Raw genomic sequence first — 18,903 nt, forward strand, 5'->3', positions numbered from 1 at the left:
TATTCAAAACTAGCTATAGATGTGTAATGAAAAGAATTTACACCATCATATACTTTGAGAATTCCCACATTTAAGTAAAAAAGAGTGATTTCTTACCAGCTCTTCTCAGACCTACATGGTGAGTCAGTGATACAGAAGATGACCTTTGCTTCGGGATTGTCAGTAGATTTGAATTAAAAGGCCCATTTAGGTAGCATCCTTGACTAAAAGGGAAAAATAGCAGGTTATGAATACTGAAACCATGGGAAATTTCCTTTTTTTCTTCATTGTCTTCAATTCAATTAGCAAATACCGCCTTATAAATTCAGAGTTTTGACCTCTATTTAGTGCCTAATGCCTAAAACAGGAGTCAGCAAACTTTTTCTGTACAGAACCAGATAGTAAATACTTCTGTTTTCAGGCTATAGGTCTCTGTTGCAACTACTAAATTCTGCCATTGTGTCACAAAAGCATCCAATAATAAACAAATTAATGTGGCTGTGCTTCAACAAAATTTACTTACAAAAACAGGCTATGGACCAGATTAGGTCCATAGGCTATAGTTTGCTGATCCCTGAACTAAAGTGCATTATCAATACCACCTGGAAGGCTTCTTAAAACAGACTGCTAGTTCCATTCCCAAGGTTTCTGATTTAGTAGGTCTGGGGTAGGGCCAGAGAGTTTGTATTCCTCACAAGTTCTTAGATGATGCTGGTGTTACTAGTCCAGGGACCTCAATGAGAATCGCTGACCTAAAGTATAGTTTCTCATTAGTTTCAGTTCCCTCTCCTCACAGATACTGACAATTTTTATTAGTGTAAGCTAATTTTAAAAAAGCAATAAGCAAAAAAATATCACCCAATTAACTTATTTCTCTATGAATATTCAGTCATTCTTTGTATTTGAGTATTTACTCTATGAATAAGTAATTCAAAATTAAAACTGTTAGAAACTTTAAATTATTTTGAACCTCAAAGGATGTAACTATGGGACCTGAGTCACTAAAAGGCAGCTGTAACCTTTGTTTTGACTATAGATTAACCCTTCTTCCTCTTACCTAAATTGTTTTGGAAAATGTTATAAAAGACTAAAGAGTCCCAGAGAAGACTTTCCCTCTTTACTACTGATCTTCGTTTTTAGACTTAACTTCCCTCTTTCTTCTTTTACACAAGACCTCATGACTATCACACTGTCTAGATGGAATGTTAAATATACTCTTTTAAATTAGAAAAAGAAAGCAAGCTGTAACTAATCAAACTGTCGTAACTCATAAATCAACCTTGTGTAGGAAATATTGTAATTCTGCTAAATTCCTTTGTTTTCTGCCTATATAAGAAAGATCTCTAACTCTGGGGTCAGTACTCCAAAGTTTAAAGTCTGTGTTTTCCGGAGGGTCATCCTCAGCTTTGCACCTGAATAAACTCCTTTAAACTGGATTCTGATCCTTTCAATTATTTCAAGTTGACAATAGCCTACATGTGAAGTGGGAAAGACTGGGAAAAAAGAGTAACAATACCACTGAAGGAAACATTCAAATAGAAAAATCTGTGTATTCTAACAAAGTCATCTGATTAATAATCACTCTCTGATTAATATTCAATCAAAAGAGATTTCTCCTTTTCAGAATAGACCCACAGCACTACTCCATAGTCTTCTACCTTTTATCCAAGGTCTTCTAATAATTGAGATAAGTCATACATTCATTTGGCTGTTTAGAATGGAGAGGTACAGGTCAAATTATAGGTTCTCAGATCAGTTCCAGAATCTCCTCATTAATTTCTACCAGCTGATAAAAATACACCTGAATGAAATTATATAACTTGCCACTGAAGAAAGGAGAGGGCTACATAGTAGTCTCAATGAATATTAATAGTTGGTAGGAAGGTGATTAAAGTCACACTTGGTGTGATATTTTGAAGTCTATATTGGTCTTAGTCCAGTCCCTGCTTCCAGACACATAACTCCTAAAAAATCCTTGGACTCTCCACAGTGATAGTATCTTTTTGTATGCTAATGAGCTGACAGATGGCTGGCAGTCCCTAGGTAGCTTCAGTATAAGGGCTGGTTACTAGAAAGACCAAGGTAAGGTTAGAAGGTGGGAACTATCAGTCCTACTGCCCTAACCTCTGGGGAGGGAAGAAGAGTTGAAGGTTAAATTGCTCATCAATTTAATCAACCAGGCCTGCATAATGAAGCTCCCATAAAAATCCCAAAAATTGGGTTCAGAGAGCTTGTGAATAGTCAAACACATGGAAACTTCCAAAGAGTGAACAAGAACACATCCACAAATCAGGAGGGTACCACACTTCAACTCCATGGGGACAGAAGCTCCTATGCTCAGGTCTCTTCCAGAACTTACCCTATGTATCTCTTCATCTGGCTGTTTATTTTTGTCCTTTAAAACAGTCTTTGTCATAAACCAGTAAATATATTTTCCTGAGTTCTGTGAGCCACTCTAGTAAATTAACTGAATCCAAATGCTATGGGAACCCTGATTTATAGTCGGTCAGTCAGAGGCACAGGCAAAAAAACCCTGGGGCTTGCTATAAGCACTAGAAGTCGAATTTAGTTTTGCTAGCAACTATAAAAGTCCTCAATCAGTGTGACGCTATCTCCAGGTAAACGGTGCAGAATTGAACTGAATTAAATTAAAGGACATCCAGTTGACATCCACTGCAGAACTGCTTGCTTATTTGCTTGCTGGTAGGACGAAATCCCCATACATCTAGTGTCAGAAGCAACTTGGTTGAATTTAGAGTCTATCATACTCAGTGATTCATCACAGAAACAAAGAACACAGTACCATATGTTCTCACTCATAAGCAGACCCTGAACAATTAACATAATACTGAAAGAAAAGGATTGGCAGTAGCAGAAAACAGCCAAGGGAGGGGGAATGGAATTGGCAGTTGAGGAAAACTGTGAGGGGAGCACACCTCATCAACAAGGGTACTTGCATAATGAACATTTGTATACCTAACCCTGAATTGTACCCCACATCTTTAAAATAAAAAACATAAAAGTTTTTTGAAAAAGAGTATAATGGGAGAAACTGAGTTTATTTTTTCTACTCACTTGGGAAATCAGTCTTCAAAGACAAACAAAAGATGTCAAAAGTTATGGTCACTTAATTAAGCCATGTGTTAAGAGTTGAATTCTAGATAGTCAATACAAATTACTCTAGCAAGGTCTGTGTCAACTCATTCTTTTTTTTTTTTTTAATTGCTGCCATATAAACTTGACAGCCACAGATGTCTAGATTTACAGGGCCATTCTCTCTCTTTTTTTCTTTTTGAGTTGGAGTCTCACTCTGTCGCCCAGGCTGGAGTGCAGTGGCACACTCGCGGTCACCCCAGTGTCGACCCAAGGGGCTCCGGCAATCCTTCCACCTCAGCCTTTCAAGTAGCCGGAACTACAGGCGCATGCTACCACTCCCGGCAAATCTTCTAGTTATTGTAGAGACAAGGTCTTGCCAAGTTTCCCGGGTTGATCTCAAACTCATGGGCTCAGGCAATCCACTCACCTCATCCTCCCGAAGTGCTGGAATTACAGGCTGAGCCACCGAGCCTGGCATACAGAGCCATTCTCTTAAGATACTGAGTGAAATGACACTATCAGCTCTCTTGAATTTAGGGTCTAAACTTGCTAACATTTGATGTAAATCTCTGATAAATTATAAGACACAGAATTGAAAAGTTGGTTTCTAAGGACATTATTTAGGGAACATACTATTGCTAGGTAACAAGTTATTAGATTTAATTACAGAGCAGTTGTGGAGAAGAATGATAAATCACAGGTTAAAAGCAAGTCTCTGTAGTGTAGGATGTAAATACAATTGAGAGCCCGCAGGTTAATCAACACAAATTACCTAATTTTTCCAAAGGAAAATCTGTACAAAATGAAGGATCTAGGAGCTCCAAATACATGCTGTTTGCCTTCAGGGAGGGCTAAGTCTCATCACCCAGTTCAAGGATAGCAATTCAGTTGTTTTTTAACCCTAATATAGACTGAGCATCCCTAACCTGAAATGCTCCAAAATCCAAAACTTTTTGAGTGTTGACATGACTCCACAAATGGAAAATTCCACACCTGATCTCACATGACAGGTCACAGTCAAAAGTTTGTTGCATGCACAAAATTATTAAAAATATTGTATAAAATTACCTTCAAGCTTCAATTATAAGGTATACATGAAACATAAATGAATTCTGTGTTTAGACTTAGGTCCCATCCCCAAGGTATCTCATTATGCATATGCAAATATTCCAATATCTGAAATCTGAAACACTTTTGGTCCCAGGCATGTGAATAAGGGATATACAACTTGTACTAACACTGGAACTCAGAAATGGGTAATTTAATTGTCAGCTATCCCAGAAAACAACCTTTCCTGAAAATTTCTGATCAGAGAAATATCATCCTAGTTGTGAACCTTAGGCAGAAGGTACAATCAAGGGCCATCATCTCATATGGATACCATACCCCTTCAAGACACTTGTTAAGCAGCCGTTTACCTTCAAAGATCCATTTTAATGCAGTCCCAAACTCTTCACAGTAACTGAACAGGTTTCACAGTAGCAGTCAGAGTTTACACAAGGTAGAACGTGAAAAGTGCCATAAAATAAGCAAAGAAAAGGTGTTATGGAAATTCATAAGTAAAAGAGATTACTTTTCCTTGAGGAAGAAGGGAGAAGAATGTCAGGTATCATTCTTAAGAGGTATATCTGAGCCTAATTAAGGACACAGAAATGAGGATGAGATCTATTCCAGTTAAATTTCTTTTTAAATTAAAGAGAGGAGATACCTCGTTAGCTCAGTAGGTAGGGCATCAATCTCATAAGTTAAAGAGAAGCACGGATGGACAAATAGAAAATAAAATTGTTAAGCTTAACTGGAATTTCAGATGAACAAAGGAAGAAGGCATTGTAAAGATATTTTGGTATTGTAAAGGAACTGCTTCCCTGATTAATAAAATCTCAAGTCCTCTAAGAGATGAACAGCAATAAACTTTTAAGGCTAGGAATAGAGTGACTGTTCAAGGAAGATTAACTATTCTTCCAAGTGGTTTTATTTCTTAAGATTCTTTTTTTAAATCACATTTATGCACAGCCTCCCTGGGCTACAATACTTGACTTTTTTCTCCAGGAAAAGCATGAAGAAAAGCAAAATTAAATTCTATATTGCTCGTTACACAAACAGGGTATTACTCTTTACCCAAATACCTTATTTTTATTTCATTGTTTGTATCCAATTATTTTGAAATATAATTAAGGTTTTTTGTTTTTGTTTTCTTAAGTCAGAGTCTCACTCTGTCACCCAGGTTGGAGTGCAGTGGCACAGTCATGGCCACCCCAGTGTCGACCTGCTGGGCTCAGGTGATCCTTCTACCTCAGCCTTTCCAAGTAGCTGGAACTACAGGTGCGTGCTACCATGCCTGACTAATTTTTTGATTTATCGTAGAGACGAGGTCTCACCAAGTTTTCCAGGCTGGTCTCAAAGCTCTGGGCTCAGGCAATCCTCTTACTTCAGCCTCCCAAAGTGCTGGGATTACAAGTTTGAGCCACTGAGCCTGGCCTAGGTTAATTTCTAAACAAAGTTAAACTAAGAACAAATTTATCAGAAAACATCAAGGAAGAGTCTAAAACAAGTTACATGTCTATTGTTTTCACAAAGAGCTTTCCAAATCACATTTCTATTCTCATTCTTTGAAAGACTACTCATCAACATTAATTCATTTACTTTTTCCAAGTAAGGGTGCAGTTTTGTGATGCATTAATAACTAGGTTTCCAATTCCAGACTAGGAATTTAAGCACTATTCTATATAGGCACTGGTAAAGGGTCTAAAACATAGCAACTAGAAAAACTATATACAGAGGTTTCCAAATCTGTGAATTCAACCAATCTCAGATAAAATATATTCAAGCAAATATTAAGAAAAACATCACAATAATAAAAAGTAATCAATAATACAGTACAATAGCTATTTACAAAGCATTTACAATGTATTAGGTATTATAAAGTAAGCTAGAAATGATTTATAGTATGTGGGAGGATGTGCATAGGTTTTATGCAAATACTATATACCATTTTATATAAAGGATTTGCACATTCACAGATTTTGGTTTCTGTGGGAGAAGGAAAGGGGCCTAGAACTAATCCCCCAGAGATACCCTGAAACAGTTGTAATCAAAGTTTTGTTTAAAGAAGATTTCTAGTGGAAAGTGTTAGATGAATCTTATGTGCTAAAGAATACTGGAAAATGAAATTAAGAGGTTAATTCAATAGCCCAAGTAAGCAATGATGAAAGCATAAAATAGTATAGGCAAAGTGATGAAGAAGAAAAAATGGAAGCCAGGCTCGGTGGCTCAGTCTGTAATCCCAGCACTTTGGGAGGCTGAGGCGAGTGGATTGCCTGAGCCCAAGGGTTCAAGACCAGCCTGGGCAACTTGGCAAGACCTTGTCTCTACAATAAAGAAGGAAGGGAAGGAGGGAGGGAGGGAGGGGAAAAGATAATGCAGAGACAGATTTGACAACTGGTATCCATAGAATAAGGAAATAGTCAAAAACAACATCCCTAGGTGCCCATACCATAAGAAATAAGAACCATAAGAAATAAGACAGACAAGTGGTACCTCATCAAACTGATAGAAAAAAAAAATCAAAGTTTCTAGGTAAATCAATTTTGTAAGCAACCACTGAACTAGAGGTTGGCGGCATTGTGCCAGCATAAGGGCAAAACAATAGTAAGCAGCTGGAGGAATGAGAAATCTGGTTTCAGACACAGATTCAGGGAATGAGAGGTTCAGTACTGGCATAATGTTGAAATCACAGTCAGGGAAGCTGTGATCAGAATCTAAAGCTGAGCTCAAATCAAGACACAAAAACCTAGGATATGAGATCTCAGTTCTGGACTACTGTAATAAAGTCAAGAGAGGTGATTCCATAGTCACAAGCCTATTAGTTTGGTGTTATACACTTAAGATCTAGAAATGCACTAATATAGATGCTGCACATGTTTATACAATAGTCACATACGACTCTTTATATCTGAATTAAATTAATCAAAATTGAATCAGGCCAGATTTGGTGGCTTATGCCAGTAATCCCAGCACTTTGGGAGGCTAAGGTGAAAGTGAGAGAATTGCCTGAGCCCTGTAGTTGGAAACCAGCCTAGGCAACATGGACAGACTTCATCTCTACAATAAATCAAAAAATTAGCTGGGCATGGTGGCATGTGCCTATAGTACCAGTTACTTGAAAGGCTGAAGTGGAAGGATTACCTGAGCCTAGCGGGTAGAGGCTGCAGTAGCCATGACTATACTATTGCACTCCAGCCAGGGCGACAGAATGAGACTCTGACTCCAAAAAAAAAAATTAAATCAAATTTAAAATTCAGTTTCTTAGTCATACTAGACACATCTCGAATGATTAATAGCCACATATAGCTAGGGAGTATCTAGCTATAAAATATATAGTGCAGATATAAAATATTTCTATCATCCTAGAAATTTCTACTGGACAGTACTGATCTAGAGGCTCACATGTGAAAAAAAGAGTGGTCATAAAAACTTCATACATTCCCATCTTACCCCACCTATGCTCAAAGTACACTTAGAAATTTATTACTGAGAGGCTCCAGCTTCTGCAAACTACAAAAATTATCTCTAGCTTAGTTCCTTTGAAGCAGATATACATAATACCACCCAATTGCTTCACTCTTCAAATTTCTAAATCTTTTATGAGGCATATGGTTTTGTTTTAATGAGAATTAAGCGACTATTTAGAATCTGCCTACATTTACACCTTTACAGAAACACTTCTCAGAGTTAAAGATTAGTTTTCTCTGGACTGTATTTCTATTTTAATATCAATTGTCTGAGGCAGCAGGTTTAAATGACCTTAATTCAATGTCTCAATGATTTCTTTAACACAAATACATTGCTATTACACCAGTGTGAAAGATTAAAAAACAAAATAATTTTCATCATTCCTTTAAAACACAACAATTTCTCAAGATAATGCCTCTCATAGCTAATAAACACTATTACAGTTTCAGTTCCTGATATCATTAACTTCCCCAAATCCTGCTTCCGGGAAAAAAAAAGACTATCATGTTCATGCTCTAGGCAAACTGTCAACCAATGCTTATTTTCCTGTACTGTTCACTTCATAATTTAATCCTTTCCTGTTTTACACATCATTTCACTCAACTTTTCTTTTATAAAAAAGTTCACCTATTTGAATATATTACAGGAGATTCAAATTAATAAGCCACAAAAGGATCTGAAAAATTATAATTATCTGATTATATTTTATAAGTAAACGTTAACATAAATTTTAACAGGTAAATAGCTATGAACCAATTCTGCCATCTACTGTTTCAAATGTGAAACTATACAGCTCAAATTAAAATCACAATACATGCTCAATAATAACATAGCTTAACATGAAATTTATACTAATTCCAATTTTATATTAACATAATTAGATACCAGACTAAAGAGCTTACAATAAATCTGTACAAGAGATCAACCACTTCCCAGCTTTGAAAAGACAAAGCACTGTATTAAATCTTTTGTTATCAGAGTAAATGTATATATTTATATTTAGAAAATTTCAGCACCTGCATTTTCCCAGCCTCGTTTACTTGTAATTACTAAAGTCTTTCATTTGTATGATTAGCACTTTTAACTCCAAGTAAAGTATCAACAGAACATACGATACATTAGTAGTCTTAGCCTCCAGTAAGAACAAAGTTTGCAAGAATCTAGTTACCTTAAACCTAATAACTATGATGAGTCCTGAGAACGAGCTCCTCCTTTAAAAAGTAACTCTGTGGACCTACCTTGGGATACTATGCATTGAATTGGTGCCTACCGCTGTAATGGCCACCTCCACCTATTTAAAAGCTTTCCCAGTAGCCTGTTCTAAATTGGACCTAGTTTCCCTAAACCACCTCACTGACTCACATTTTTAAGGCTCCAGCATATTTCTGTATCTAACCTACCTAAGTTTTAAGAGAAGGCACTTTAGCTTCTATTTAAGGATCAGTTTCTCATATTATATTATGACTATCCATGTCGTCCTATCTCTAAAGTACCTCAACCTTTCCTTTCTATGTTTGGAACTATTTCAAACATTATGCACAGAATCAAAGTAGATGCATTAGATTCAGGTTTTTAAAAAAGGTTTTGGAGATTTTACCTTGAAATGCCAAATTCTTGGTGAGGCCTTTTGCCATTACTGCGTTCCCACCTTGAAGACTGTTCGACAGGTAGCAATCCCAAAGTTCCTGAGCTCCTCCTCAGCTGTGGAGTTGGTAAACTATTCCTACTATTTAGTCCCTGTTAAATAATTTAGCAATGGTTAAAATTGTCACCCTTTAATATGCTATATATGCAATATTAACAATGGCATATTCATATTAAGATATTAATACAAATATATTTTTAATATGTACAGGAGAAAATCTGTCAATTTACTCCAAATTTCACATTCTATATTTTTGTTCTATTTATCTTCCTCCGACTAAAAAATATTTCTGAGCCGGTCTTGGTGGCTCAGCCTGTAATCCCGCGCCTTTGGGAGGCTGAGGTGAGTGGACTGCCTGAGCCCGCGGGTTCGAGACCCGCCTGGGCAGCGAGACCTCATCTCTACAATAAATCAAAAAATCAGCCGGGCGTGGTAGTGCATGCCTGTAATTCCGGCTACTCGGAAGGCTGAGGCAGAAGGATCGCCAGAGCCCAGCAGGTCGAGGCTGCGGTGGCCGGGAGCGGCCACTGCACTCTAGTCTGGGCGACAGAGTGAGACTCCAACTCAAAAAATATATATATATTTCTGAACTTCTACAATTTAATCTAGATTTTTTTCTTTTGCACATATGACTCCTAATTTCCTAAGAAAGAACAATTGGCAATTTAAAAAATATATATGAAAACCAACTATAGATGACAAGTTTAGGATTAGGAATGATCAGTCCTATATTCTAAAATTTGTTATATTTTCAGTATCATGCTATTGAATGCACATAGTGGTTAGTCTGAAGAAACTGTGAGTTTCGGAGTTACCATTCAAATTAATGATTAAATTAAATGCAGAACATCTTCAGCATTAATATTTCACCCTAATTCTTGAAAATATTCTCAAGCTAAATGTTCAACTAATGAGACTAACTATTGTGAATAGGTGTTTCACTGAGATTTCTATAACAGTTTTGGCTTCTTATGAATTCCCTCTATTAGCAGACATTGCAACAATCTGAAATAAATTTCTGTCTTATATTTAAGTTTTCCCAAGGATGATGATTTTGTAGAAATTCAAGGTTAGTTAGACCTACAATTTAAACAAGTTATTTAAGTAGCATACTCCTTGTTGACTATAATTTAAGTTCATGTAATATCACTTAGCTCTTAACATGTATAAAAATTATTTATATTAAATTATCTGTTCCTACTCCCCTTTGTCTACTAAATTTTTTTTAATAAATGTTGTTATTCTTTTCTGAAGTAACATCAAATTTTTTATATGCTTTCCCAAAAGCAGAGGCAAATTAGGTATGGAATTCTAATTAGGAGTTTAAAGAACACAAAGGAATAAAGTTACTTCCTGGTTCTTATATGACTTACTCATATCAGTAGATTCCAGAACCCAAAATAACCCTGATTAACTACAATGCTGAGGAAATGAGGCATTTAAGCATCCTGTTTAATTAACATTATGTTTTAAATGTTTCTAAAATGTACCAGTACACTTGTCTTCATAGTACACATAGTAACAAATAAAATACCAATACTGATTTTTATGATTAACATTTTCAAGCATTCCTATTTATAAAAATTACCATCATGCGCATCAAATGTCAATCGAAAATGTGAAGAGCAACATACAGAGTGGAAACTAACTCAAGAATTTATCAGAGTTATGTTATAGATGGTTTAGCTATCCCTTTTGAATACTTGTGATTAACCTCTTTCTAATAAGGCAGAGAGCTTTAAAAAACACAAAACTATGTACCATCATTATTAATTGGGTTTTGACTAAAGTAGGTGTTACTATATAAACTTTTAAAAAATAAAAGCAAGGCTGGGTATGGTGGCTCACACCTGTAATACCAGCACTTGAGGAGGCTGAGGTAGGTAGATTGCTTGAGCCCAGGACTTTAAGACTAGCCTGGGCAACAGAGCAAAATAAAAAAATTAACTGAATGTGGTGGTGCACACCTATAGTCCCAATTACTCGAGGTGCTGAGATGGAAGGAGCGCTTGAGCTCAGGAGGTCAAGGCTGCCATGAGCCATGATTGTCAAGATCATGCCACTGCACTCCAACCTGGTGACAGAGTGAGAACCCAACTCAAAATAAAATAAAATAAAAATTAAATAATAAAATAAATAAAAGTATCACATAACTACCTATGATCCAGATTGTGATCAATGATTCTCAAATCCTTTTGCCCTAATTGGGCTTGCTTAATTTTTCACTGTTCCTAAACCCTTACGCTGAGAACTGACAAAGTAAAATTAACTAATGATCTACATTCCTCCAAAAACTGTATTTACCCTTTTCTAAGTAGTATATGCACTATTACAATAAACAAAATTAACTGATTTGAATATAATCTTCTTTTGTTAATTTCTCTATCTGGAATAAAGTAGTTGAACCAGAACAATCACTAAAATGTTTCTAGTTTTAAAGTTTTATGATTTTAGTTACTTGTGAAGATATCACTAATAGTCAAATAAAACAAGGAAAAGCACTCTGAACAAGCATAAAATATATACTTACTTAGAACAGTATTTATTGTTTTCCAAAGAAAATCCCACTTTGAAATATTAATACTTAATGAGAAAGTAATCTATCTAATAATGGAAAAATCAATCAATGCCTGTTGGACTACAGTAATCTCCAGTGGAGAAAAGAGAAAAAAAACAGGGTTCAAAAATGTAAAAATCATTTTTAAATAATGATATGTAATGCAAAAAATAAATATAATGATCATTTATTCTTGGTTCAACAAGAACTCCTGGTTCCTTTTTTCTTTTTTTTTTTGAGTTGGAGTCTCACTCTGTCGCCCAGACTGGAGTGCAGTGGCACGCTCCCAGCCACCATAGCCTCAACCTGCTGGGCTCTGGCGATCCTTCCGACTCAGCCTTCCAACTCAGCCTTCCAAGTAGCTGGAACTACAGGCGCGCATTACCATGCCCGGCTAGTTTTTGATTTATTGTAGAGACTAGGTCTCGCCAAGTTGCCTGGGCGGGTCTCAAACCCGTGGGCTCAGGCAATCCACTCGCCTCGGCCTCCCAGAGTGCTGGGATTACAGGCTGAGCCACCAAGTCAGGCCAACTCCTGGTTCTAAAGAATAAAATAGATTAATAACATGATCTGACTACTAGCTTGTTATACAAGCCTAGAACCAAATTTGCTTGTTGTTCTCTACTTTTTTTTTTTTTTTTGAGTTGGAGTCTCACTCTGTTGCCCAGGCTAGAGTGCTGTGGCACGTTCATGAGCCACTGCAGCCTCAACCTGCTGGGCTCAGCCAATCCTTCTGCCTCAGTCTTCTAAGTAACTGGAACCATATGCATGCACCACCACACCCAGCAAATTTTTTGATTTATTGTAGAGATGAGGTCTTGCCACGTTGCCCAAGCTGGTCTCGAACCCATGGGCTCAAGCAATCCTCTCACTTCGGCCTCCCAAAGTTCTGGGATTATAGGCATGAACCACAACGCCAGGTCTTGTTCTCTACTTTTTAACACCAATAACAATGACAATAATAATAAATTGTTACCCTTCAAATTGTCACTGCTAATTACAGCAATGTTATTTAAAATACAGATAGAACAGTTATCTATTTGAGTTTAAAACTTCCTTTAAAGAAGAAATCTGTATTTCATGTAAGATTTAAAGAAGAAATTTTAATTTGAAAATATTAAATGAGATAAACAGGGCTGGCTGATAACTGTATTTTGACCTTGTGAAGTTTTCGATCCCCTTTCTCAGCTGGGTCTTCTATTTCAGAGCAGGGGTAGAATCCAGGAAATGGTGTGAGAGGATTAATCTTTGGCCTACAGGAACCTGAGAAAGCACCCATTAAGCTGCTGATACTCCGTAGGGAAGAAATGACTTGTGGGGAAAGGCTTGGATCAATCAGAAGATCTGACACCATATTGCGAGCCTCATTTAGCACTGAAAGATCAACTCCATTTCCACCTCCAGAATTCTAGAAAATAAAAAAAATTAAATTTGTTAACAGTTAAGAAAAATCCATTTTCAAAAGCAAAAAAATACTTACTCTGCTTTAAATCAAGATCTATCTAATAATATGTAATCTTATTAAATATAAATTTTTATTCACTTGGACATGACATAAATGACATAACAAATTGTATAATTCTAACTTTAAAACTTTTGATATACAGGTAGCAAATAACTGTGAACTTCAAGTTTTTTATTTTTCATTAGCTTATCTCATATTTAATGTTTTTCATTACTGACTTATTGACTTTATAAATAGTATAAAACTAAATCTGTATTTACTTTAAAGTCTGTAATTTGGACATTTCATTAATTTATTTATGGTGCCCTTTCCCTTAAGTCAAAATTTATTTTAAACACATACCGCATTTCTATCATTTACCTTACTCAAGAGTAAGTGACAGTGCTTTGTTGCAAAGACACCAGAATTTGAAATTTAAACTTTAACCTTAACTGGAGTTATTTAACATCTGGATATTTTTGTTTCTTCAATGTAAAATGAGAATAATAACATCCACCTCATTACAAGCTGACATGAGAATTAAATCTGATAATACATGTGAAGTACATAATACAATGGATGGTGTCTATATTTAAAGTACAACACATACTATTATTACTATTAATATTATGGAAAGTGATGAGCTAAAAAATACAGAAAAAGTGGCATCAGAGTTCAAAAGAGAGAGTGATAATTTAGAGAATGGTTAACAAAAACTTCATGAACAGGGTAGGCCCTAAAAAGTTGGTAAAAATTTTATTAATTTAGAAGAAATAGGTCACTGATGTAAACATATGTTTTTTTGTGGTTTTTTTTTTGAGTTGGAGTCTCACTCTGTCGCCCAGACTGGAGTGCAGTGTCTGCTCCTGGCCACTGCAGCCTCGACTGGCGATGTGCTTCCGCCTCAACCTTCAAGTAGCTGGAACTACAGGCGCGCGCTACCATGCCTGGCTAAACATATGATTTTTAATAAAAAACAGATATATATAATGTTCAACATGATTACCCATAGAAATAGGTGGACTAACAATCAGAACAGAAAACTAAATGTTAATTTTGTTTGTTTGATTGTACCTTGAACTTACATTTTAGTGTGCTTGAAATTCTTAATTATTCAAATTATTTAATGAGTTCAGCAGGAAACTATTTATTAAGTATCCTCAACATATTCTGGAATTGAGAAATGTTAATAAAAGTTAAGCCGAGATAGCTAAATGTCTGCTCTTTGTGAAATTCTTGTGAAGAGTTCATTTATATTAGTTTTGATTTTAAAACCTTCCCCATTACCAGGGCATAGCACAGCTATTTCTAGTTTTCATCTACTATAAATAACATTAAAATAAACACCTCTCTATATATGTTACAGTGAACAATTAAGCATACTTCTTACAGATAGCTTTCTGTAATTCAAATTATTGAAGCAAAGCAAATGAACATGTTAAAGTTTGATCATTCCTCTAAAATACCCCTAGAATATGTTGATCAAATCTATATTTCCATTAACTGCATATAACTGTATATAATAGTATCTATTTTTCTCATATTTCATTATAATTTAGTACTATAAATTTAATTAATCCCTACCTATTGGATAGGCAAAAAAATTCTCATTGGGGCTTCAACCTTAATTCTGATTATTGTAATTCTGAATGTTTTCTGTCATATTTAAATAGTTTATACTCTTTTTTCAGTGAACTTCCTTAGTCTCATTTAACCACTCATTTACAGTCTCATTTATCCACTACAAAATTCAAATGGAATATGTATGCAAACAATTTTTATTTGTGAGTAATCTTTCCTCAATATTATCTAAAAACTGTTTAAATTAGGAAAGAACAAATCACCAATTTACCAAGATGGTACAGTATGATTTTACTTCAGCAGTACAGTGTAATTAGAGTGTAATAATAAATAGCTCTCATGCCAACATGAACACCTTATATACAAAAATAATTTGTTTTCATAGATAAGTCTTTTCATGGTTCAATTTCTCCTTTTTTCATATTGTATCATTTTAAGGTAAATATTGATGATTAGGCCTTAAGTTTGCCATTTTTTTGTTTTCTGTTCATTTCTTCTATTTCTCGATCCTCTGTTTTTTCTTGCTTTTCCAGGATTACTAGAACTTTTTTTTTAGGATTCTATCATGACTGATTTATAGTATTTGAGAGTCTTACTTTTTATAGTTTTCTCAGTGGTTTCTCTTGGAAATACAATATACATATGTGACTTATCACAGTCTACTGATATTGACATTTTACCACTTTGAATGAAGTTTAGAAATCTTACTTTTGTCTCTTTACTTTGCCTACTTTTAAATCTCAATTGTTTTGAGTATCAGATGATATAATTTTTGTCACAGTTATCAAATATAATTTAAGAAATTCATGAGAGTGAGAATGATACTCCATATTAAATTGACCCGTATTTCTTGTCTCATTGTTCTTTTTTCCTTTCTGTTGTTCCAAGAGTCCTTTTTTTATCATTTCTTGTTTAAAGAACTTTAGCCATTCTTTCAGGTATGTCTCTTAGTGACAAGTTATTTTTGTTTTCCTTCATTTGAGAATGTTTTTCCCCTTCATACTTAAAGGATAGTTTCACCAAATACAGAATTTACAGCTCTTTTCTTCCAGCACTTGAAAAATGTTCTGCCACTCACTTCCTTCTGGCATCCATGGTTTTGAATACAAAATCTGCTCTCATTCAACTGGTGTGTCACTATAAGTAATGTGTCATTTCTCTCTGGATGCTTTCAAGATATTTACTTTGTCTTTAGCTTTCAGAATTTTAATTATGGCATGCCTTAGAGCAGATTTTTGGGGGCTGATCCTATTTAGGCTTCACTAAGCTTCTTGAATCTGTAGGATTACGCCCAGCTAAATTTTGGAAGTTTTGTTATCTCTTCTTAAAATACTCTCTCAATCCCACCTTCTTTCTCCTTTGAGACACCAAAGTTACAAATATTGGATCTCTTATTATTCTCCTATAGGTCTCTAAGGCTCTATTCATTTTCTGTTTTCTCTATGTTGTTAAAATTAGGCAAATCCTATTGATCTATCAATTCTCAAATTCAGATTTTATCCTCTTGTCATCTCTACTCTATATTCAGCCAATTCAGCAATGTTTAAATTTCTATTATTTTATTTTTCAGTCTTGTAATTTCCATTTGTTTCTTTTAAAATAATTTATACTTCGTTTCCTGAGATTTTTTTTTTCCATTTGTTTTAAGATACTTTGTAAATAACTGTTAGAATATTTTTCATTATGGTTGCTTTAAAACTCTGCCAGGTAATCGCAAATCTGATTCAGTTTGATGTTGGCATTGTCCTTTCTTGTTCAAGTTGTTATTTTCTTGGTTCTTGGGATGATGGGTGATTTAAAATTTTATCCTCAATATTTTGGCTATATTTGTCTGGTGCCCTGCTGGTGCTGGTGCTGTTTCACAGTGCGGGGAGAGGGAGCTTCCTTGGGTCACCTGGTACCCCTAGGTGGGAGAATGGAGTCTCCAGGTCACAGGGACAAAGAGTACTTTCTGGGCTAGATATCTGTAGGACTAGTCTCCTAGCCAGGCACACTGGTTCCCAGTAACTCTCAGTAAGGAAGCGGAGTTTCATGCTCAGAAAAGAAGAATACTGCTCCTGGCCACTTATTGCCAGTAGTGCTCCCAATCAATTTCTCCTTGCTGGAGTCACCAGACTCAGTGTTACTGGCAGAGTTCTTGTTTAATCTGGGGAATGAATGAACCTACCTGTGTCACCTTCTATTGTTAGTCTGGGAGTGGGGACCTAGATTGCCTTTTGCTATTATGGGGGTAATCTCATAAGAGACTCTGTCACTATGTTGTTCCTCCAGTGCTGAGTTCTCTAGTCAATCTGCCTTCCTCTTTCCATCTCTCATAGTTCCCCATTGATAGCCTCTTTATTTTTTAATTTATTAAAATATTATTTCCAGAGTTAAGAACTGTATTTAGCAGAGAGGAGCACAGATAGTTAAATCTGACAATACACACAGAGTACATAAAATAATGTATAGTACATTTAAGTCAAGTGCAAAAAATAGTACTATTATTACTAGAAAGTGATGAGACAAAAATACAGATAAAATGGTAACAGAGATCAAAAGAGATAATTTGAATGGTAACAGAGATTTTATGGAAGAGGTCACATTTGAGAGGGGCCCTAAAAAACTAGGATTATAGTTATGAATATTAAGGGGAAATAATTTTGCACAATAAGATTAAACAAAAATGTATTACAGGGAGCTCACTGCACAAGATGGAGAGAGCTTAATTTAAAAATATATACTATCAGATATCAAGAATTACTACAAAGCTACAGTAATTAAAGTAGTAAATATGGTATTAGTAATTATGGATAGACAAGCTGACCAACGAACCAGACAGAAAGTCCTGAAACAAATTCACACATAGTGACACATATTATCAAACATGAGTGATAATACAGTGCAAAAAAGAAAAAAATGTTTAATTTTTCAAAATTGGAACTGGGTCAATTGGATGTCCATATGGGAAAAAACAGTATCTTGAGCCTTATATCACATTATACAGGAAAATAAATTCCAAATGAATTACAGATCTAAAGATATAAAGTAAAACAATAAAACTTCTACGAGGTAGCATAGCAGAAAATCTCCATGATCTTGAGAGTAGACAGTTCTCAAGACATAAAATATCACTAACCAAAGGATATAGCATTGGCATTGTATTGAAAGAGTATTTTCATCAAAAGATACCACAATAATGCACAGACTAGGAGAAAAGTTTTTTTCAATATATATTAGATCTATATCATATATGTCTGTGAATACATATATTCATGTCCAGAAAACACAAAGAACCCCTACTTATTACTAAGTAAAAGAAAACTGGACAGAAGACCTGATTAGAGGATATCTGGGTAGCCAATCAACATATGAAAAGGCTCTCAACCTGATGAGTCATCTCATCAGTGAAATGCAAATGAAATCACCCATCAACTGGATGAGTTCTGAGAAATGCCTCATCCAGTGGTTCATCATTAGGCAAATATCATAGCATATACTAACACAAACCTAGCTGTTACATATATTTTTATTTATATATTTTTAATATAAAAAACCAAATTTCCTAGCACCATTACTGAATAGCAATCATTTCCCCTATTTGATCTGCAATGCTAATATTAAGTCCCATATTTCAGCTTACTATATATGCTTGATGATAATCTTATGCGACCAGTATTGTACAGGCAGTCCACTATTGACCGAAATGTCTTATGTGTTGCATGGCAGTCCTCAAACACAAGACACTGTTACATAGCTACCAGAATGATTTATAAAAGAGACACTACGAATGGCAACAATGTGGAACAACTGGAAATCTCATATGCTGCCAATGGTTGGGTAAAAATTAATACAATCTCGTTGAGAAATTATCTGACACTATTTACTTAAAGTGACCATGTGCATACATATGCTAGCTATCTACTCCAAGATATATGCCCAACAAAAGACATCAAGATTGTTCCGGCAGCATTACTTGCAATATCTCAAACTGAAAATAAATTTTAAAAAGTCCATCTATTATAAAATGAATAAGTAAATTATAGTATATTCATTCAATGGAATACTAAAGAGAACAAAAATGAACAGATTGCTACTAGTGCAATAGTA

The 18,903-nt window shown here is 35.2% G+C and overlaps 1 protein-coding gene across 1 annotated transcript in view; it reads right to left on the bottom strand.

Annotated features, from left to right (window-relative positions):
* The window catches only part of PDE3B (phosphodiesterase 3B), a 197,240-nt gene that overhangs the window by 60,647 nt on the left and 117,690 nt on the right, over window positions 1-18,903 (bottom strand). The window contains exons 3-5 of the mRNA XM_021717516.1: window positions 12,949-13,197; window positions 9,185-9,324; window positions 97-203 (exon numbers count right to left, since the gene is read on the bottom strand). Of these exons, the coding sequence (XP_021573191.1) occupies window positions 97-203; window positions 9,185-9,324; window positions 12,949-13,197 (496 nt within the window). The remainder of the gene's footprint in view (window positions 1-96; window positions 204-9,184; window positions 9,325-12,948; window positions 13,198-18,903) is intronic.

Source organism: Carlito syrichta, unplaced genomic scaffold (genome assembly GCF_000164805.1).
Source record: "Carlito syrichta isolate Samal-C Ts95f unplaced genomic scaffold, Tarsius_syrichta-2.0.1 Scaffold309824, whole genome shotgun sequence".
Taxonomy (NCBI): Eukaryota; Metazoa; Chordata; class Mammalia; order Primates; family Tarsiidae; genus Carlito; species Carlito syrichta.